Source organism: Cetorhinus maximus, chromosome 5 (assembly GCF_964194155.1).
Source record: "Cetorhinus maximus chromosome 5, sCetMax3.hap1.1, whole genome shotgun sequence".
In the NCBI taxonomy this organism is placed as follows: domain Eukaryota; kingdom Metazoa; phylum Chordata; class Chondrichthyes; order Lamniformes; family Cetorhinidae; genus Cetorhinus; species Cetorhinus maximus.
This window is the reverse complement of record NC_135883.1, coordinates 150,899,654-150,922,374: the sequence shown is the minus strand read 5'-3', so window position 1 is coordinate 150,922,374 and position 22,721 is coordinate 150,899,654. Positions and strand designations below refer to the sequence as shown.

Sequence of the window (22,721 nt, the reverse complement as noted above, 5' to 3'; positions counted from 1 at the left end):
TCTAGATGGCAGTGGTTGTGGGTTTGGAAGGTGCTGTCTAAGGAGCCTTGGTGAATTCCTGCAGTGCATCTTGTAGATGGTACACACTGCTGCAACTGTGCGTCGGTGGTGGAGAGAGTGAATGTTTGTGGATGGGATGCCAATGAAGCGGGCTGCTTTGTCCTGGATGGTGTTGAGCTTCTTGAGTGTTGTGGGAGCAGCACTTATCCTGGCAAGTGGGCGGTATTCCATCACACTCCTGACTTGTGCCTTATAGATGGTGGACAGGTTTTGGGGAGTCAGGAGGTGAGTTACTCATCGCACGATTCCAAGCCTCTGACCTGCTCTTGTAGCCATGGTATTTATATGGCTAGCCCAGTTCAGTTTCTGGAACAGTTCAGTTCAGAACAGCAGAACCAGAGGAAAGGGGGTAAATCAAAACTGACCTGCAGAAACAAGAGAGAGAAAATGGTTAATGTACAGAATAGATTCCCTAGGGAGATGGTGGAAACATGAATATTGATTCCTTCAAATGTAAATTGAACTGCCATGATTGATTGATTGCCATGATGGGTGGTGTAGTAATTATGGTTTTATTTAGTGTACAGTGTACCTTTAAGAATAATACTTGTTAAGCAAGATCACATGATCTGTAGTAACCAATAGGAGAATAGCGCAAGCTACCTCAGCAGTCAGTGCAGAGTCAGAGTTGGAGAGAAAGCACATATGTAGTTGCTGCTGAGTATATTGTAAATTAAGTTAAAGTTTCCACCAAGAAGTGTCTGCTGATCAACTCTATCATTAATGGTACAACTCAGCCACCCTACAACAAACTGGTGACAAAGATAAAACAGGATTGAACAGAAGAAATCAAGTTGGAAAGAAATTGGCGCTGTCACTTGCCTGGTGATTGTGAGTGTTTAAGATAATTAAAAAGAAAGGAAGATGTACTCACCAGGTATGCTGTCGCTTTAAGTTAAAGAAAAAATGGGCCCGATCCAAATGGCTGAGAAATTTCCTGGAGCACTCCCAACATTTCAAAAAAACAAAATTGCAAGAGCCCCAGGTGAGAATCACAAGACGAATGAGCAAAACAAAAAACACAGAGAATCTGTACTTATGTTGTAAAATAGGCAACAACCCGGCAGGTCAGTAGGTTAGAGAAACTGGTGCAATAAATTTAAACAAAAAAAAAGGCCTGATTGGACCATGAGGCCACTGGGTCTCCCGAAGTGCAACGTCAAAAGAACCTGTGGAATAAAAAAAACCCTGCAGAATTGTAGAGAAAAGGGAGAAGAAATCACTGTTGCATTTTTTTCCAAGCGGGAACGAAATTTTACAAAGTTAAAAGAGGAGGAGGCCCACGATCGCAGGGATCCCGCCAAAACTAAAAAAAGTTTGGAAAACACGGCAGAGAAAAGCCAACAGCTGCAGAGACAGCCTGAGTTTTAAAAAAAACAGTGACTGCTCTTAAAGCGGCAATACATTTAAAGTGGTAAATACAGGAAATTAAAAGAGACACCAGAGAGAGGGCAACTCTGCAGAAGGGAATAAAAGACCCCAGAGAGAAGGCAAATCGGCAGAAGGCAACAAGAGACCCCAGAGAGAGGGCAGCTCTGCTTAAGGGAACAAGAGACCCAAGAGAGCGGGCAATTCCACCAAGGGCAACAGGACACCCCAGAGAAAGGGCAACTCTGCCGAAGGGAACAAGAGATCCCAGAGAGAGGGCAATTCCGCCAAGGGCAACAGGAGACCCCAGAGGGAGGGCAACAAGAAATTAAACAGTTGAAAGAACAGTTGATTGTCCTTCATGATCAAACGCAAAAGGAATGTGTAATCATTCAGCAATGTGAAGAAATGAAGGCTGTCTCATACGGCAGAATGGAAGCACAGCAGAAGAAACACAAAGAGGGCTCGGGGAAGCCCTGGTGATAGAAAAGGGCTCAAGAGAAGCCCTGGTAATCAGAGAGGGCTCAGGGGAAGCCTTGGTGATCGAAAAGGGCTCAGGAGAAGCCCTTGTAATCAGAAAGGGCTCAGGGGAAACCATGGTAATCGTAGAGGGCTCAGGGGAAACCATGGCAATTGTATAGGGCTCAGGGGAAGCCATGGTAATCAGAGAGGGCTCAGGGGAAGCCATGGTAATCAGAGAGGGCTCAGGGGAAGCCATGGAAATTGGAGAGGACTCACAAGAAGCCCTGGGAGCTATGTATAGCTGGATACAGCCAGGAGACAGGAGTTTGGAAAAACTCCAAGGCTGTGGCAGCTCAGTGAAGTTAGCTGTCTAGCAAAAAGCTGAAGAATCAGCTAAATGAAGCCAAAGAGGCTTTGGAAGCAAAAGTCGCAGAATTTTCCAAGAAGCAGACAGATAATGAAATTTTGGGAGACTCAGCCACTGAGCTCAGACAAGTTGAACTTGCATCTGTGAGAAGTCTGGCCAACAGTGAAGTCATAAAGAAGGCCGATGCTAAAAAAAAAGGAAAGTGCACGTTCCAAGTGAGGGAGGTAATCTATTTGGGTCACTGGGTAGATTCACAGGGCCTCCACCTGGTTGAGGAGAAAGTGAGAGCCGTAAGAGAGGCACTTGCGCCAAAGAACCCCTCAGAGCTCAAATCATTCCTAGGAATGATCAACTATGATGGGCGGTTCTTACCCAATTTGTCTATAATGCTGGCTCCCCTGAATTTTCTACTCGAAAAGAGGTGCCTTAGAAAGCAGCTTTCATAAAGGTGAAACAATTGTTGCACTTGTCCAATCTATTAGTGAATTATGACCAGACGAAAGGATTGGTGCTGACATATGACGCATCTCCCTTCGGAGTGGAAGCAGTGTTCTCTTATCGGATGGACGATGGCACAGAACAGCTAATAGGTTAAGTATCAAGAACAGCGGAAAAGGGATACTCACTGATAGAGAAAGAAGGCCTGTCCATCATCTTTGGTGTCAAGAAATTTCACCAGTACGTACACAGACGCCATTTAACAATTGTTTCAGACCACAAACCATTGCTAGGATTGTTTAGTGAGGAATCAGCTTCAACGGTATCACTCGTGCGAAAACTGCATTATAGCACCAATCCTCAAATGGACTGGCCGAAAGGGTGGCTCAAATGTTCCAGGCAGGCATGAAAAAGCTAACTGGCAATTCCTTGGCAACCAAGCTAGCACGCTTTCTCTTTCATTACATGACCACCCCTCACACAACAACAGATGTCACACTTGCAGAGTTATTGTTGAAACGCCGTCTCAGGATGAGATTGAGCTGAATAATGCCGAATTTAGAGGGGAAGGTGGAAAGGAGTCGGGGAAGCGAGAAAACTAGACACAGCTGGCATAATCGTGAGAGGAAATTTACCATGGGATAGCCGGTATACATGAAAAACTTCAGGGAAGGACCAAAGTGCTTACCGGGTGAAATAAGTGCAGTGACCGGGCCTCTATCTTACCACGTGGAGGTGGAAGGCCGGATCATCCATAAACATGTGGACTCTTTAAGGAAGAGAGAGACAAATCACCAAGATATGGTTCCACAAGGGATCATGACTGGGTTCTGTGTTTCCTGTTGAGGATACTCAACCCAGGACTGACATGCCTGATGTCCCTGTAAGAGTTGAGGATACAGAACTACAAGTGCTAACTGAAGCACCTGATGTTCAGGCAACTCCAGTAAAGGAGGCACTGGACAAAGAATCTGACGTTGTGGAGCTGCAATGTTCCACATGTACCAGGAAACCACCTGAAAGACTACACTTGTAAATTTCTTACCCAGTGTAAATATTATATTGTCTTGAAAAATATGCACTTGTAAACATAATATGAAAAGCCAAGTTAAAGGGGGAGGAACGTAGTAATTATGGTTTTATTTAGTGTGTAAGGTACCTTTAAGAATAATACTTGTTAGGTAAGATGACGTAGGAACCAATAGGAGGGTAGTGCGTGCTACCTCAGCAGTCAGTGCAGAGATAGAGTTGGTGTTGAAAGCACACATGTGTAGTTGCTGCTGAGTATATTGTAAATAAACCTAAAGTTTCCACCCAAGAAGTGTCTGCAGATAAACTCTATCATAAATAGCACAACTCGGACACCTTACAACAGCCAGAATCGTGGTGGGTGGGGGCACTTAATTTGGCACGAGCCAACAAACCAGTTTCCCGACGGCGGGAAAATAGTCCAGAATTTTGTTCTCCTGACGTTCAAGGTGGGTTAAAGGTGTGTTGAGTTTCCCACCAAGTAATGTCAGGAAACCCATCTGCATTCATTAGCATGTCATGAATGCTTATTAAGATGCCAACTTGCCAGAATCATGTTCCAACTAGGGACAGGAGGACCAGAAGGGAAGGGTGAAAGACAGTCTTGGGAGGCACGTTGAAGAGACTGTCCAGGGAATGAGGCCACATTGTCCGGGCCATGTTAGAGATGGCATGCATGTCTTGGGCGGGGGAAGCCTTTCCGGACAGTTACAGTTGTACACAGCATTATGCGTAGGCCGTGGTCCATCATTTACAGCATTTGGTCCTGGGGGTCCGATGCTTGGTACTGTGACACAGAGAGCACAGTCACACTCAGGGGAAGCATTTGGATCTGGCACGGTGGTAATTCTAATGTCATGGGGGGGTTTAGATGTTCTCACAGTGGGGGGGGGGGGTTCTTTAAAAGTAAGGGTGAGGTGGCCTCAAGAAGGGGAGGGGTCAGCTTCATGAGAGGCATGGGGGCATCAACAATGAAGGGAATATGGGGGAGAACAGGAATATCCACATAAATTATAATGGGGTCAAGGGTAACAGAGGGAGGTTGGATGGAGGAGGGAGTGCAATTAGGAGGCGGTGACTGTGGAGTAGGATAGGAGGAACTTGGTAGGTAATGGGGAAGGCAGAAAGTTGCTGGATGAACTCGCAAAAATCAGCAGAACCATCTTCATTTCTTACTCAGTAATGAACAAACATGAAAATAATAAAAAAACCAGAAAATTCTGGAAAAACTCAGCAGGTCTGGCCGCGTCTGTGGAGAGAGAAACAGAGTTAACATTTCGAATCCGCATGACTCTTCTTCAGAGCTGAAGAGAAGTGAGAAATAACAATATGGGAGGAGTCTCAAAGCAGGTGGGAGGAGTTCAGAACTCCTCTTTTGGGCTGAGCGAAGGAGCACCCTATTAATTATTTGCTAAAGCAATGGAGACCAGACTCAGCTGAGTATAGTTCTCGAGGGTCAAATGCCTATTGAAGAAGCATTGCTCATGACTAATGGGGCGCATTCATACAGGAACCCTTTAAGTTTTGGGGCTATATTTGAGTAGGTGTGATTGGCCACCTATTCCTGACAGAAGCACGTACAAAGGGGTGGAGGTTAAATCATTCAAGGGGCACGGCTGTTGGACAGCAGCTAGATGCACACTCCAAGCCTCACCAATCCCAGTTAAGCGGTTATGGCTCACAAGGCATAAGGCTTAATGTCCTTGCATTATGACAGGGCAATGTTCCCTATATAGAGTGGAGGAAAGCTAACAATCCCCTGTTGGAGGGTTCTCACACATGGCTGTAGTCACCCTGATCAAGGCCCTCTTTGTGAATGCTCAATCATGCCTGAAGGGAGGATCAGCCACGTGGTCCTCCAGGATGTGCTTCACCTGCGAGGGGTAGCCTGGGGATGCCATAGACAGAGGCCAGGCCAGGGGCTTTGCACTGGCCTCCAGGCTTGGAGATGGAAGGAAGCCAGTCAAGTTTCCAAATGTATTTGTTGACAGATGCAAAGAGGTGTGGAGAATGCAGGCTGCAGGTAAACCTGCCTTGTTTACAGCTCGAATATGAATGAGAAGAAGGGCCCATCACTGGTTGCCACAGGGCCAGGATGTCCAGCAACATGAGCTACAAGAGGGAGTGGGGCCTCAAGAAGTTTAAGATGCTCCTCAAGAGGGGCACATACAATGAAGACCAGTGGCCCGACCATGGGTATATAGAAGACACTGCTCATGTATGGAGATGAGCGAAAGCCAATGTCACAAGTGCCTTCGATTGTCCAGGGATGTGACAGCTCACATTTGCCATTTTCTCCATGAAGAACTGATGCCACAAGGATTTGGAGGGCATCCATGCCATTGGCTTTGAAGGTTACTGCTGCACTGAACTTTTTTGCCAATGGGTCCTTCCAGGGCTCCACTGGGGACCTTTGCGGCATCTCCCAATCAGTGACACACAAATGCATAAGGGAGGTCTTAGATGCCTTGTTCACTAGAGTTCACCAGTATGTCCAGCCCACATGGATGCTGAAAGCCAGGCTGCCAGAGTAGTGGGATCTGCAGTGATACCTGGTTTACTACAAGTGCAGGGCACCGTCGACTGCACACATGTGGCCTGAGGTCCCTGGCAGCAGCCTGTAAGATTCGTAATTCATAAAGGATTTCACTCTCTGAACACCCGGCTAATTTGTGATCACAGAAGACAAATTCTGCATGTTTGTGCTAGGTACCCAAGGAGCTCTCACGACTCTTACAGGTCACAGGTGCCACAGATCTTTGAGGGACCTTGGTGCTTACAGGGCTAACTCTGCACAGACAAGGAATATCTCCCAGGAGAAGTGACTCACAATATCTATTCGCAGTCCTCATGGTGTAGCTGAGAAGAGATACAATGCTGCATGTTCTGCCAACAGACCCTTGATAGAGCAGATGATAGGCCTTTTGAAGATGCATTTCTGATGTTTGGACTGCTCAGGTGGGGGCCTCCAATACTCGCCACAGAGAGTGCACAGGGTCATCATTGTCTGCTGCTCCCTGCACAACCTTGTGCTGCAAAGTGGGTATGTGTTTCTTGAGGGAGAAATGGAAGAACGGGAAGTCTCCTCTGACAAGGAGGATGATGAAGGGGATGGGCCTGATAAGGGCCAGGATGTAGAGGAGCCACATGAAGAGGCCATCGCATGGGTGTGATGCGGCAGATGTCAACATGACAATCTGATAGTTACAAGATTCCAGGAAGAGTAAAGTGCAGACACATTCTCACAAATGTTAGCTTGGTCTTTGCTGCCTGGGAGGCCCCAGCACTTGTCTGTCAGAGAGAAATTATCTTGAAAGTGCAATGCTTTCTTAATGTTTAGGGAAATCAGTACTCACCATCTGCCCTACTGATGGGTACAGCCTTGGAAGGCTTTAAACACAGTTTACTGAGTAGCCTTGGCAACATATGACCACTAGAATCTGAATGCTTGCACTTAGGTAACTTATAATAGTACAGTACTTTCACTCATGCCCTCACTAAGTCAGTGTGCATGGCAGCTTATAAGCAGCTGGAACTCCAAATTATCCACGGATGCACTCGTGTCAGTCTGACACCTGCTCAACAAGGTGGGCCAACCACACATATCACTCTTTCAGGCATAACCACATGGATGGTTCAGAGGGAAGCAGCAGCATAGGAGCACCGTATAGAGTCATAGAGTCACAGAGTTATACAACACAGAAAAAAGCCTTTCAGCCCATCATGTCCATGCCAGCCAACAAGCATCTCTCTATTCTAATCCCATTTTCCAGCACATGGCCCATAGCCTTGTATGCTATGGTGTTTCAAGTGCTCATCTAAATACTTCTTAAATGCTGTGAGGGTTCCTGCCTCTACCATCCCTCAGGCAGTGTGTGTTCCAGCTTCCAACCACCCTCTGGGTGAAAAACTGCTCCTTACCTTAAATCTATGCCCCCTGGTTATTGACACCTCCGCTAAGGGGAAAAGTTTCTTCCTATCTACCCTATCTATGACCCATAATTTTGTATACCTCTATCAGGTCCCCCCTCAGCCTTCTTTGCTCTAAGGAAAACAACCCCAGCCTATCCAGTCTCTCTTCATAGCTGAAATGTTCCAGCACAGGCAACATCCTGGACAATCTCCTCTGCACCCCCTCCAGTGCAATCACACCCTTCCTATAGGGTGGCGACCAGAACTGCTGTGGCCTAACTAGCGTTTTATACAGCTTTAACATAACCTCCCTGCTCTTATAGTCTATGCCTCAGATAATAAAGGCAAGTGTCCCATATGCTTTCTTAACCACCTTATCTACCTGTGCTGCTGCCTTCAGGGATTTATGAAATGTACACCAAGGTCCCTCTGATATTTTGTACTTCCTAAGGTCCTACCATTCATTGTGTGTTCCCTTGCTGAGTTAATCCTCCCAAAATGTATCACCTCACACTTCTGTCCCATCACCAGCTCTCCTCAATGCAGAATAATGAGGAATCATCTTGATAATGCCTGCCGGTGGCCATTCAGACATCAATGAAACAATAAGCATTAACATCTTGATCATGCAGTTAAGTCTTGAGGTTTACTTGCATTGTCCTCACTGAGAGTGGCTCACCAGGACTATGGTTTGCTGAGGTGCAACCAATTGGGACCCTGCAGTCATCAGAAACCTCAAAGTACGCTGTTCTGGTTAACCTTTACGTTAGGGTGAGATCTTGAGCAGTCATTTTGGACACACCAGCTGATGAAGCATTGTTTCCTGCAGGGACCCTGCAGAGGACGTAGAGAGTTGGCTTTGCATCACATTGAAAGCATCACAAGTCCTCGAGACAGTACAGCACACAAGGCCATTCCCCTCCCTCTGTCCGAAGTCACTGAAAGCTCTGCCTGATTTTCTGTTTGAGTAGAGTGCTTCCTTTACCCAAGGAATACTGAAACCCTTGCTAAGGAGGTGTGCAGGACCAAATGTGAGCTCAGGAAGTGGCTTCATCAAAATGAACATCACCCCTTAAATCATACACTCTAACCCCTCCTGAAGTCAAGTCTAAGGTGTGTGTTGTATCCTTACTTGCCTAGTTCAGCATCATGCATGCAGAGAGTGACAAATCATCAAGGAAGCATATTCAGCATTAAGTGCAGACACTCCCTCCAGACAGGCATGGAAGTCTATGCATTTCGAGTGTTAACATCACAGTGCTCAAAAACAGTTTCTCATGCCTGAAAAATCATTCTAAATGAGCTTCACCAAGAAACAGAAAACCTGTTGAAAGATCTTCACTTGCTACAGGAATCTCTCAGGACAAAGTTTATTCCTTTGGAAAATTACGAAGAGAAGGAGAATGAATTTAATGTCACTCTGAACAAGCTGAAGAACCAGCTGGCAGAAAAGACTCAGCAATGTTCTCTATTCAAGGAGGAAGATGAAAGCTACAAAAAACAGACTGAAGAGCTGAAGAAGCAGTTGAATGGAAAAGAGGAGGCATTCAAAGGAAAAGCTGTCAAACCTTCCAGACCGCGAGTGGATAATGAATTGCACAATTACAGAACTGACACTAGTTAAGACTTCGCTGGTGACAGACCAGGCTAACAGTGAAACCAAACTGAAAGACAAGGACAAAGTACATCCTCACTGGCTGTTGAGAGAGGCCAATCTCACCTTCTGTGTAGGTGTGGTCTCTCTCTCCTGCCAGCTCTGCGGCCTGTTCCTCAAAAGTACTGAGGGGCGGATTTCCAGGGTGTCACCTCCCATCTTTGTATGCTCTCTTTTGTTACCGAATATCTTGTCTTGCAGAAAGACAGAAGGATTGATTGCGAGCCCGTTGTGTGAATGCGCAGTTCAGAAGCATGCATGCCTATTGTAGCTGCTGATCCCTCCCCATTAAGTGATTAAGAAGCCATTTGTCCGGGCACGAATATGAGGTTGAGAGCTTAAAGTGGGTGGCATGCTCAGTGCTGATGTTCCATCTGCTGGGTGTGTGTGACATCCCTGTGCATTTTGACCCTTAGACTGCCTGATGCCCTTATGAGAATGTGAGTTTTCAGTGAGTAATTTTTCATTTATCCTGGCAGAGAATAGCAGATCGTTTATTCTCGTCCTGCATGCAGGCCAGTCCTGGTTCATTTTTAGGCCCCACGGATGCTAACAGCCCCGATGACCTCCTCCCAGGCTGCTGTGGTCGGGTGGGAGGCCTCCTGCTCCCATCCCTCAGAAAGAGCACCTCCCACCTTTCCTGGACAGCCAGGAGAAGAGTCTCCAGGGAGTTGTCGCTGAACTGTGGGGCTGAAGGTTGCTTTCTCCTCTTCGATATACCTGTCCATTGCTCCTGGCCTGCAGTGAGCCAGTGGCTGTCCGGGGTGCTGTTGAAATATGGTGCCAGCACCTTCGACCCCATGATGTAATGGCGGGATGGGTCACCTCCTGCTGGCCTGCCACAAGATTCGCCAAACTCCTTGCTGATGCATAATTAATGAGCTGAAATCGGATGATCGCCCAAGTTCAGCCATCCTGCCGCCCAGCGGGAATTCACTCGCTAGAACTTAGACTCCAGAATGGCAGATTCCGTTCAATGAGTCAACAACTTCATTATTTTTATGCCATTTGATTACCTGGATGGGCGAAGGTAAACTAGGATGGACGTTGGTCTATTCTCGGCTATTAATTTCTATGGGCTGCATGTTATGGGAGGGTGGAGTGCTGGCCCCCCTCCGCATAAGTAGTCAGCTAGAAGCCCATTCACTTCATGGCAGCCCACCCCTCAGCCGTAACATGCTGCGGGTGGGCTAAAGTGGTGGAGTGTGGGACTTCCGCCTCCCACTCGGGAGGAAGTGACGCTTTCCGGAGCTGCCGGCCAATCCAATTGGCCAGAAGCTCCATCACTCCCAGCAGCGGCAGAGCTGGGTAGCGGATGTTGCCGGGATTGCAGGAAGAAGGCCGCTGAAGAGGAACAAGGCTGTCCTGAAAGATAAGTCCTGGGGTTTTAGGATGAAAAGGGATCCCAGAGCTTGAGGAGGAGGGGAGGGGGGGGGCGCCAGGGCCCTGTTCTCTCAGGCAGGTCTCACGTAACCTTGGGTGGGTGCCTCCGATATGTGCAGGGCACCCCCAGAATTATGTGCCCTCCCTTCCTTCCCGCCTTTGTTCATGCTGCTTACACCAACCCAACTGCCTACGCCAACCGTGTTATGGAGTGGGCAGCATATTATTCAGGTCAATCAGCTTGTTAACTAGCCTAAATAACTCTTAGTTATTTATTTACATATGACAGGCGGGCTGCCAATTTCTACACCCGCTCACCTCACGTATTATGTGTGTGAGCTTGGGGGTGGGTGGAAAGGTAGTGGGCTTGCCGCCTGACTTATTTTACATGCCACCCGCCACCCCAGAACCAGCCAAAACATGCCTGCCAGGGCACGTAAAATCCAGCTCAATGTCCCTATTATACTCATGCAGTGATTCTTGGTTTGAGGGGGAGTGGGGCAAGCACTGGGCATGCTTTCTACAGGGATCTTGTGTATGACCAACTCAGAATGGCATTGGTGAAGGTTGAGAGTCAGCTTAGCCATTGGTGGCTGTCTAATCTGAGAAGACCAGATGTGTGGAGAAAATAAAGGGGTTTGATGCCTTCAGCAAATAACCCTGGAGTTTAGAAGAATGAGAGGTGATCTCAATGAAACCTACAAAGTTCTGAGGGGGCTTGATAGGATAAACGTTGAATGATTGCTTCGCTGATCGGGGAACCTAGAACTCAGGGTGCAGTCTCAGGATAAGCGGCCGATCATTTGTAGGACTGAGATGAGGAGAAATTACTTCACTCAAGGGTTGTGATTCTTTGGAATTCTCTATCCCAGAGGTTTGTGGATGCTCCATCGTTGTTTACATTTCAGGCTGGGATAGACAGGTTTTTGCTCTCTCAGGGAATTAAGGGATATGGGGAGTGGGAAGGAAAATGGACTTTAAGCCCATGATCGTACTGACTGGCAGAGCAGGTTCGATGGGCCATGTGGTCTACTCCTGCTCCTGTTTCTTATGTTCTTATAAAATTTAAAGGAATTCCAAAAACACAACATAACATTAGCAGAGAAAAAGCATGTCTTAGCCTGAAAGAGACATTGTATGCATAGTGTTTAAAGTGTTTCTGTTTCTTTATTTCCTGATCTAGGAACATTACTCACCAGAGAAGGTTACGCTTAGAATAAAAGAGGCTATTGATATATTGCAGCGAGAGGTAAGCATGGCATGGCCTTGCCCCTTGGAAAACATGACCATTGATACAGGAACTGTCATCTCATCAGTAATTAATAACTTATTTATGTTGCCTCAGATTCCTGGTTGGAATGCAGTGTTAGCACCTGGAAAAGGATGACTCGCTAACGCGAATCCAATGGGCTAATGCAATGAATACTTGTCTATCAAAACCTGATGTGGCTTTCATCCTGATGGGAAAAGTCACATTCTTCGACAGGGAGAGGGAGGGGTGCTGAGGCAGGCTGGTTAGCTTTGGCTACATTTCTAGTGCCTTCTGGTGGTTGCAACTTGCCACTGCTGAATCTTAGTCTAAAGGTTGAAAGTGTACGGTGTAATATCAGTAATGTATCTGCATGTTAAATTTTTCTCTCTCCATTTTAATCTATTTAAAACTATTGAACATAGTTTAGAGAGATAAATTTTAAATGCATGCTTTAACACTTTCATCATTGGTATTGCACAGCACGAGTTCAACCTTCCAGTGGCTTTATCTTCTAATTATTCTTTCTTTTTGCTCTGATTAATATTGATCAGGAAAATCCTGGTTCTAATGTGTTAGAGGCGGTTCAGAAGAGGTTTACTAGATCAATGCATGGAATGAGTGGGTTGCCTTATGAGGAAAGGTTAGACAGGCTGGACTTGTTTCCACTGGAGCTTAGAAGAGAGGGGGTGATTTGATTCAAGTATATAAGATCCTGAACAGCCTTGACAAGGTGGACATGGAAAGGATGTTTTCTCTCGTGGGTGAGTCCAGAGCTAGGGGGCAATGTTTTAAAATTAGGGGTTGCCCTTTAGGACAGAGATGAGGAGATTTTTTTTCTCTGAGAGGGATCATAGGAACATGTCAAACATGTGTGCGACTTTGGAACTCTCTGCCTCAGAAGGCAGTGGAGGCGGGTCATTGAATATTTTTAAGGCACAGGTAGATAGATTCTTGTTAGGTAAGGGAATCAAAGGTTATCGGGGGTAGATGGGAACGTGGAATTCGAAACACAAGCAGATCAGCCATGATCTTATTGAATGGTGGAGCAGGCTCGAGGGGCTGAATGGCCAACTCCTGCTCCTATTTTGTATGCTTGTATGTTCTAATAGTTCTATTAAATTGTTCCACTTTAATAAGGCCTCTCCACTGAACGCAGAGAGAGCTAGCAGCCTGCCAAGGCTCATAGATGAAAGGGAGGAAGGGCTTCAAATGGCCACCCAGGTTGCATTATGTATCAGCAATAAGAACAGGATTAGACCATTCAATCCCTTGAGCCTGTCCTGCCACTTGGTTAGCTCAAGGAGAAATGTACCTCAGCTCCATTTACCCCCATTGTTCTGTATCCCTTGATACCCTTAGTAGGAACATAACTGTAATTCCACTAAACAAAATGTGCTCCTGCAGGTCCCACGAGCCTTTGTGAATCTTGTGGAGATGCCAAATATCGACATCCTGCACCAGCTCTTTGACATGGACACTGAACTGAGGTAAAAATATTTGAATTAAGCTCTTGTCATTAGTTTTCAAGGGGAGCACAAGACTTTGTAATGACAAGTTTGTGATTGCTTTTCTTCAGGGACTGGTGCAAGTGTCTGGTCGAATCCCGGGAATCAGCAGCTATGTCTGCGCAAGTGATTAGCTGGGATTTCCAGGTAGGTGACTTATTACCTCACATACATTTCATTTGTCCAAAATAGCTTTAGTTGTTTTCAATGAATTATATGAGAATTTGTATTTCTAAAACAATACAACTGTAAAGTATAGAAACTTAATAACACAACACAAGCTGCTGTACAGCTTGAACTGAACATATGCATAGACACATATTGAAGGCCCTGTAAAATTATACACATCAGGGTTACTATTTACCCAGTCTTTTCTTGCTAAGGTGAACAACTCATTCGGGATACTCAGACTTAATTGCTATCCACTGACCTGGCTAGAACATATCTGCACATGTGGGCATGTATATGTGTGTATATATACACTTGTATTTGTTTGTGTATATTCACTTATGTGTATGTGCATGAATGTGTGCTTGCATAAGCACTTGTATACCTGTGAACATGTGTGTGTGTATTTGTGTATATGTGAGGTAAAACCATGATGACATTTGACTTGGACTGCACATGAACTCCCTCAATTGATGTAATGGACAGCAACAGATACAAGTGGAACTAGGCAGCAGCGTGAGTCAGAAGACCAATCTAAAGGGGATTTTTTTAAAAATAAAGCAGCTATTCTGACCTTTATAATGTGCTTCTATCTCTAGAACGCCCTCCAGGAGCTGGTGTATTCTGGGATCTATGACAAGCGTGATGACTTCACTTTGGTTCTGCAGCCCTTTCTTAGAAACATGGAGATACCTCTCACTGCAGTAAGTTTCTTAAAATCCAATGGCTCCGATATTTACAGGGAGCGGGGTGGGGGGTGGTGGGGTGGCGTCGTAGTGGGAGTAGTGTATCTGGAAAGCCAGGGGATGCAGAGTTCCTGCCAAATTTAATGGCAGGATCCCATCATAGGCTTTTCCTCTGTTTCCTGCTGGGCAGCCAATCAAATTGACAAGCTGAGAGCCTGATTTAAATGTGTTAATGCAGTGTCACGCCTCTCCAAGGCTGAACATGTGTGTGACATGAAACCCGCCACTCTGAACAGCAGCCGGCTCTTACACAGTGGGTTTGAGGAACCAACCCCATTTATACAATTTTAACCTCCACCTTGACCCTCTCCCACCCATCGTGAGCAGATTTAATTAAGAGACCAGTGTCTTTTGGTTTGAAAGTTTCACAATGTGATGACTTTTTAAACAGAAATGTTGTTAACACAAAAAGTATTTGTTGCATTGCAGGAGGCCGTTGTGAAGGCTATTGGCCTCATTCCAAGGGTATTATCACCCAGGGTCCTCCCACAGGAAGGTTCCACTTCTGTTTTTTGGCTTCTGGCCATGAGGCAGGGAGAGTTGGTTTGAAGCAGGGAGGCTGAAGGCAAACCCTGTTAATACCACTTTAAAAATATCAGAGCCCACAAAGTGAATTGAAAACAGAGTGTATTAATCAGTCTCTGGTGGTGATTTTCTAACACAGATGTTAGGGCAAGAATTTTATGTCATTGTAGCGGTGATGAGGAAGGAACAGTGGCATATGACCAAGTGAAGGTGTTGTATGAGCTGGAGGGGAGCTTGAAGGTGATGGTGTTAACAAGACATTGCTGCTCCTGCACATCTTGGTGGGGGAGGTGGGGGGAGGTGTGGGAGCAATTAAGGGGCTCAGATGAAGGGGCTCGGATGGTTTATATATAGAGCAATGGATACCTGGCTGTGATTTGAGACTGGAATCTAATCGAGGGGTTCGGATGGTTTATGTATAGAATAACGAATACCTGGGGAGTGATTACAGTCTGGAATCTAATCGAGGGGTTTGGATGGGTTATATATAGAATAATGGATACCTGGGTAGTGATTAGGGTATAGTGGTATTGTCGCTCGGCTAGTAATCCAGTGACCCAGGGTAATGCCCTGGGTTCAAACCCCGCAATGGCAGATCCACGCCATTGTCAATTGTTGTAAAGACCCATCTGGTTCACTAATGCCCTTTAGAGAAGGAAATCTGCCATCCTTACCTGGTCTGGTCTACATGTGACTCCAGACCCACAGCAATGTGGTTGACTCTGAAATGGCCTAGCAAGCCACTCAGTTCTATCAAACTGCTGCAAAGTCACAAAAAGGGGAATGAAACTGGATAGACCACCTGACATCGACTTAGGCGCCAAAAAAGACAATGGCAAACTCAGACCTGTCAACCCTGTTAGTCTTCCTTACTAACATCTGGGGGCTAGTGCCAAAATTGGTAGATTAACAGCCTGACATAGTCATACTCACAGAATCATACCTTATAGATAATGTCCCAGACACCACCACCACCATCACCATCCCTGGGTATGTCCTGTCCCACCGGAAGGACAGACCCAGCACAGTGGTATGCAGTCAGGGGTTGTTGCCCTGGGAGTCCTCAATATTGACTCCGGACCCCATGAAGTCTCATGGTGTCAAACATAGGCAAGGAAACCTCCTGCTTTTTACCACATACCACCCGCCGCCCCACTCACAACCCTGCGTCCCCTACCTCGCCTCAGCTGATGAATCTGTACTCCATGTTGAACACCACTTGGAGGAAGCACTGAGGGTGGCAAGGGCACAGAATGTACTCTGGGTGGGGAACTTCAATGTCCATCACCAAGAGTAGCTCAGTAGCACCACTACTGACCGAGCTGGCCGAGTCCTAAAGGACATATGTGCTAGACTGGGTCTGCGGCAGGAAGTGAGGGAACCAACAAGAGGGAAAAACATACTTAACTTCATCCTCCATGAAAGTATCGGTAAGAGTGACGACCGCTCAGTCGTTGTGGAGACAAAGTCCCTTCTTTACATTGAGGACACCTTCCATCGTGTTGTGTGGCACTACCACCGTGCTAAATGGGATAGATATCGACTAGATCTAGGAACTCAAGACTGGGCATCCATCAGGCACTGTGGGCCATCAGCAGCAGCAGAACTGTAGCTGAACACAACCTGTAACCTCATAGCCCGGCATATCCCCCACTCTACCATTACCAACAAACCAGGGGGTCAACCCTGGTGCAATGAGGAGTGCAGGAGGCCATGCCAGGAGCAGCACCAGGCATATCTAACAATGAAGTATCAACCTGGTGAAACTATAACACAGGACTACATGCATGCCAAACAGAAAAAGCAGCAAGTGATAGACAGAGCTAAGCGATCCCACAACAACACATCTGATCTAAGCTCTGCAGTCCTGCCACATCCAGTTGTGAATGGTGGTAGACAATTAAACAACTCACTGGAGGAGGAGTCTCCACAAATATTCCCATCCTTAATGATGGGGGAGCCCAACACATCAGTGCAAAAGATAAGGCTGAAGCATTTGCTGCAATCTTCAGCCAGGAGTGCTTACAGACAAGATTAAGTCGATGGGTTCAGATAGTTTATCTTTATACGTCTGACCTGTTGCACTGGCTTGTTATTCCGTGAGGGACTATTTTGACCACATTTGCTTTTTGTTTATTCTTCTTTGCAGGATCTCAACTGCTTCACACAGGATGGCTTCCATTTCAGTGCCAAGGGCCATGCTCTGTTAGCCAGAGAACTTTGGAATAACATGGTGCGTGTGACTTCTTTTTATTTTTCATTGAGCTGTAACTGCCTTGTCACTATCCACTTTCCACTGAAAGCAATTAAATGAAAATCAGGTTTGTATTGTAATAAGGAGCAATATTTGTTTTACATTTCAGTGGTAATTTCTTCCCTTGCCCCGCGCTACTCCCGCCAACATACACAGTCAGTTGGTGGAATGAAACCTGGATTGTAACCTGTCGTTGGGCAGAATTATATAGAATGCCCAACTCATCCTGCCTGTGATCTTTCTCCTAACTCTCACTTAGATTCCATCTTGTAGTCACTGAGATATCCATTATTCTGCAATATTGTGCATTAATGTTGTATAAAGCCCCCTTGTCTACTATGTCAGATAGACATATGTGAAAGACAGATTTTTGGTCTCTCAGGGAATTAAGGGATATGGGATCGGGTGGGAAAATGGAGTTGAAGCCTAAGATCAGCCATGACAATATTGAATGGCGGAGAAGGCCTAATGGGCCGTGGGGTCTACTCCTGCTCCTATTTCTTACATCCTTGTGTTCTTGTGCGTCATCTGAGATGTTAACCTATTTAAACTACTAGATAGATTACACAAAAGCAAAATACGGTAGACGCTGAAAATCTGAAATGTGAAAAAGCAGAAAATGCTGGAAATGCTCAGTAGATCTGGCAGCATCTGTAGAAAGAGAAAATAGTTAATGTTTCAAGTCAATGGCCTTTCTTCAGAAGTGGAAAACGTTAGAGATGTAACAGGTTTTCAGCAAAGCAGGGAAAGCGGGGAGGGAGGAAAGAACAAAAGGGAAGGTCTGTGGTCAGATGGAAGGCAGGTGAGATTGAACGACAGAAAGGATGAAGGTGCAAGGCAAAAAGGTCATCAGACAGGTTAATACTCCCGTCAAGTGTTTTTACATTGACATCATGTAGTGTGGTTTACCATGTTCATGTAGTTCTCTCTTCTGGGTGCGAAGGATGCCATTCCTCATTTCACTGTCACTACTTTGCCTAACAAAAAAACAAAAACAAGAGACAGCATTTACCCCTCTCAGTCAAAATGGGGTGTCCTTTTTCTGGGTTACTCTAATAGATCCTCTACCTGTCAACATTGCTACAAATTGCTGCTTATTCAACCATGTCGAGGTGCTCTGTAAACAATGGTGTTTAAAAACTAAGCACCAAAAGATGATCTCCAGTCAGGCACTGATCAGGAATTTCTACCTTGATAATAGCACAGCTGTTTTTGTAATTCATAAGATGTCACCAGCACATTGAAAGTTATTTGAGCTTCCAAACATTTTGGGTTCATTGACCTTTTAGCATTGCTGTTTCTACAGAAGAGAAAGCAAAGCAGTATTCCTGCAAAAGTGATAGCTCAGCTGAGATGCTTCAGATAAGATAAAGTATTGTTAATGAACTGTTTATTTTTATGCTCCATTATTGCGGTACTTCTTTCTTAGTAAGTGATGAGAAAGAAAGCAGAAATTTGTTCAGATCAGAGGTTAAATTCCTTGGGCGTTCCAATATTGTCTAATTTAAAAATAAAATGATAGGAGATTTCTGCTGATACAACTCCACTGGGTATTGAACAGGAGATTGAGTGGATCACGCACATCAAACTGGGGCCGGTTGAAATCTGATAAATGATGAACCCTTTACGTCATTAAGTGGAAATTATATATCGTTGATCGCTTCAACTCAAGAGATGAGATAAATAAGAAGCTTGCACATATACAAGACTCGTTTCATGAAGTCCCAAAGCGCTTTGCAGACAATGAAGGACTTTTCAAAGTATAGTCACAGTAGGAAACACGGCAGCCAATTTGCACACAGCAAGCTCCCAAAATTAGCAATAAGTTGATGACCAGATAATCTGCTCTTTTTTTCGAGATGTGGTTTAAAGGATAAATATTGGCCAGGACCTCCCAACTCTTCTGTGAAACAGTACCATGGGATCTTTTATAATCATCTAAGAGGTCAGATGGCCTTACCACCTAATCTGAATAATGGCAATTCTGACAGAGAGGCACTCCTTTAGTACTTCACTGAAGTACCAGACTTGATTGGAAACACAAGCCTCTAGAGTGGGGTTTGAACTCTCACCATTCTGACTCAAAGTCGAGTGTGTTTCCAACTGAGCCACTGCTAATGCACTTCAATTAATCGGCAGTCCTCATTTTAAAATAACGAAAATCTTGAACCTTCAAATGTTTTCACTCCGAGGGGTTGATTTCAAATTGACAGTCTCCATCGGGCAGGAAACAGATGGTACAGAGGAACATCCCTCTCCTCACAACACATAGATCAAATAAAATCTTTGCCCTACCTTTTTAGGTACCATACAGCAGTCCCTTTTAAGATCACTGGTTAGGAAACTCCATGCCTAATCTGAACATTAGTGCTTCAAAATTGCTCTGGACACAAGCTAAGCAGTTCACCTTCTTTCAGGACATGACTAGCCTGTGAGAACTTTGTTCACAAGACCCATTGATGTGGCAATTTTGAAGCCAATGGACAGAAGTATAAACAATTGCTGGCCTGGTTATCATCTTACATTGCTTCTATTGTTTTTGAATGCTCTTAATAACTGTTTGCACAGACATAAATGTCTGGCAGCATGCAGATATACTGTCCAGATGTAATGTTGGTGAATTTTTTATATTCTGCTTTGCACCTGAAAAAGAAAATGAAACATTGTAGCTTGTTCATATCAAATGGCGGAGCAGGCCTGAGTGACCTACTCCTGCTCCTAATTCTTGCATTCTTCTGTTACCTACCTGCTCCTTTCCTAACAACAGAAAAGACAAAAGTAGACAACAAGTTGGAGGGGATATTTGGAAGGAAGACCAAGAGCTTGGCTGAAGCGGGTCTTAAAGGAAGAGGAGGATGCAATGCTGAAAACATTTAGAGAGAGTATTTCTGAGCCTAGGGCTTTATGGCTGAAAACATTTTTTTTACTTGATCATGGGACATGAGCACCACTGGCTATGCCAGCATTTATTGCCCATCCCTAATTGCCCTTGGGAAGTTGGTGGTGAGCTGCCTTCTTGAACCGCTGCAGTCCATGTGGTGTAGGTACACCCACAGTGCTGTTAGGGAGGGAGTTCCAGGATTTTGACCCAGTGACAGTGAAGGAATGGCGATATATTTCCAAGTCAGGATGGTGAGTGACTTGGAGGGGAAATTCCAGGTGGTGGTGTTCCCATCTATCTGCTGCCCTTGTCCTTGTAGATGGTAGTGGCCATGAGTTTGGAAGGTGCTGTCTAAGGAGGCTTGGTGAGCTCCTGCAGTATATCTTGTAGATGGTTCACGCTGCTGTTACTGTGCGTCAGTGGTGGAGGGAGAATCAAGTGGGTTGCTTTGTCCTGGATGGTGTCGAGCTTCTTGAGTGCTGTTGGAGCTGCACCAATCCACACTCCTGACTTGTGCCTTGTAAATGGTGGACAGACTTTGGGGAGTCAGGAGGTAAGTTACTCTCTGCAGAATCCCCAGCCTCTGACCTGCTCTTGTAGCCACAGTATTTATATGGATGGTCCAGTTCAGTTTCTGGTAATGGTAATCCCTATGGATTTTGATAGTAGGCGATTCAGTGATGGTAATGTCATTGAATGTCAAGGGGCAATGTTTAGATTCTCTCATGTTGGAGATGGTCATTGCCTGGCACTTGTGTGGCACAAATGTTACTTTCCACTTTTCAGCCCAAGCCAGCAGGACAGACTCAGCAAAGGTGATGGCACAGTTGTATACAGTCAGGATGGAGTTGCTCTGGGTGTCCTCAACATTGACACTAGACCTCATTAAGTCTCATGGTCAGGTCAAACATGGTCAAGGAAATCTTCTGCTGATTAACACGTACAGCAGCCCCCCCACCCCCACTGCACCCACCATCACCCCTAGCTGATGGAACAGCACTCCTCCATGTTGAACACTGCTTGGAGGAGGCACTGAGGGCACAGAGTGTACTCTGGGTGGGGACTTCAATGTTCATCACCAAGAGTGGCTTGGTAGCACCAGGACTGACCTAAAGTCACAACTGAGCCCTAAAGGAAATAGCTGATAGACTGGGTCTGTGGTAGGTGGTCAGGGAACCAACAAGAGACTTGACCTCATCCTCACCAACTTGCCTGCCGCAGATGCATCTGTCCATGACAGTGTCGGTAGGAGTGACCACCATACGTCTTCACATTGAGGAAACCGTCCGTCGTGTTGTGTGGCACAACCACCGTGCTATTTGGGATAGATATTGAACAGATCTAGCATGTGAATACTGGCCAAGGATGATGCACTGTGGGCCATCAGCAGCAGCAGATTGTAGATAACCAAAATCTGTTACCTCATGGGCCGGCACATCCCCCACTCTACCATTGCAACCAATCCAAGGGATCAACTCTGGTTCAATGAAGAGTGCAGGAGGGCATGCCAGGTGCAGCACCAGGCATACCTAAAAATGAGATGTCAACCTGGTGAAGTTATAACACAGCACTACTTGCATGCCAAACAGCATAAGCAGCAAGTGAGATAGACAGAGCTAAGCAATTCCATAACCAACGGTTCAGATCTAAGCTCTGCTGTCCTGCCACATCCAGCTGTGAATGGTGGTGGACAAGTAAACAACTCACCGGAGGAGGAGGCTCCACAAATATCCCCATCCTCAATGATGGGAGAGCCCAACACAGCCGTGCAAAAGATAAGGCTGAAGCATTTGTTACAATCTTCAGCCAATGATCCATCTCAGCCTCCTCCTGAGGACCCCAGCAACACAGGTGCCAGTCTTCAGCCAATTCGATTCACTCCACGTGATATCAAGAAACGGCTGAAGGCTCTGAATACTGCAAAGTCTATGGGCCTGACAACATTCCGGTAATATTACTGAAGACTTGTGCTCCAGAACTTGCTGTGCCCCTAGCCAAGCTGTTCCAGTACAGCCACAACACTGACATCTACCCGACTATATGAAAAATTGCCCAGGTATGTCCTGTACACAAAAAGCAGGACAAATCCAACCGGCCAATTACTGCCCCGTCAATTTACTCTCGGTCATCAGCAAAATGATGGAAGGGGTCATCAACAGTGCTATCAAGCTGCACTTGCTTAGCAATAACCTGCTCACTGATGCTCAGTTTGGGTTCCAGCAGGGCCTCTCAGCTCCTGACCTCATTACAGCCTTGATTCAAACATGGACAAAAGAGCTGAACTCCAGAGGTGAAGTGAGAGTGATTGCCTTTGACATCAAGGTAGTATTTGACTGTGTGCGGCATCAAGGAGACCTAGCAAAACTGGAGTGAATGGGAATCAGGTTAACTCTCCAGTGGTTGGAGTCATACCTAGCACAAAGGAAGATGGTTGTGGTTGTTGGAGGTCAATCATCTCAGCTCCAGGACATCACTGCAGGAGTTCCTCAGGGTAGTGTCCTAGGCCCAACAATCTTCAACTGCTTCATCAATGACCTTCCTTCCATCATATGGTCAGAAGTGAGGATGTTCGCTGATGATTGCACAATTTTCAGCACCATTCGCGTCTCCTCAGATATTGAAGCAGCCCATGTCCAAATGCAGCAAGAACTGGACAATATCCAGGTTTGGGCTGACAACTGACAAGTAACATTCGCACCACACAAGTGCTTGGCAAT

At 45.8% G+C, this 22,721-nt stretch overlaps 1 protein-coding gene across 1 annotated transcript in view; it reads left to right on the top strand.

Moving 5' to 3' along the window:
- The first annotated feature begins 6,789 nt into the window (after positions 1–6,789).
- The window catches only part of LOC144681143 (phospholipase B1, membrane-associated-like), an 85,933-nt gene continuing 70,001 nt past the window's right edge, over positions 6,790–22,721 (top strand). The window contains exons 1-6 of the mRNA XM_078542870.1: positions 6,790–6,891; positions 11,857–11,922; positions 13,330–13,412; positions 13,502–13,577; positions 14,198–14,302; positions 17,019–17,102. Of these exons, the coding sequence (XP_078398996.1) occupies positions 6,790–6,891; positions 11,857–11,922; positions 13,330–13,412; positions 13,502–13,577; positions 14,198–14,302; positions 17,019–17,102 (516 nt within the window). The remainder of the gene's footprint in view (positions 6,892–11,856; positions 11,923–13,329; positions 13,413–13,501; positions 13,578–14,197; positions 14,303–17,018; positions 17,103–22,721) is intronic.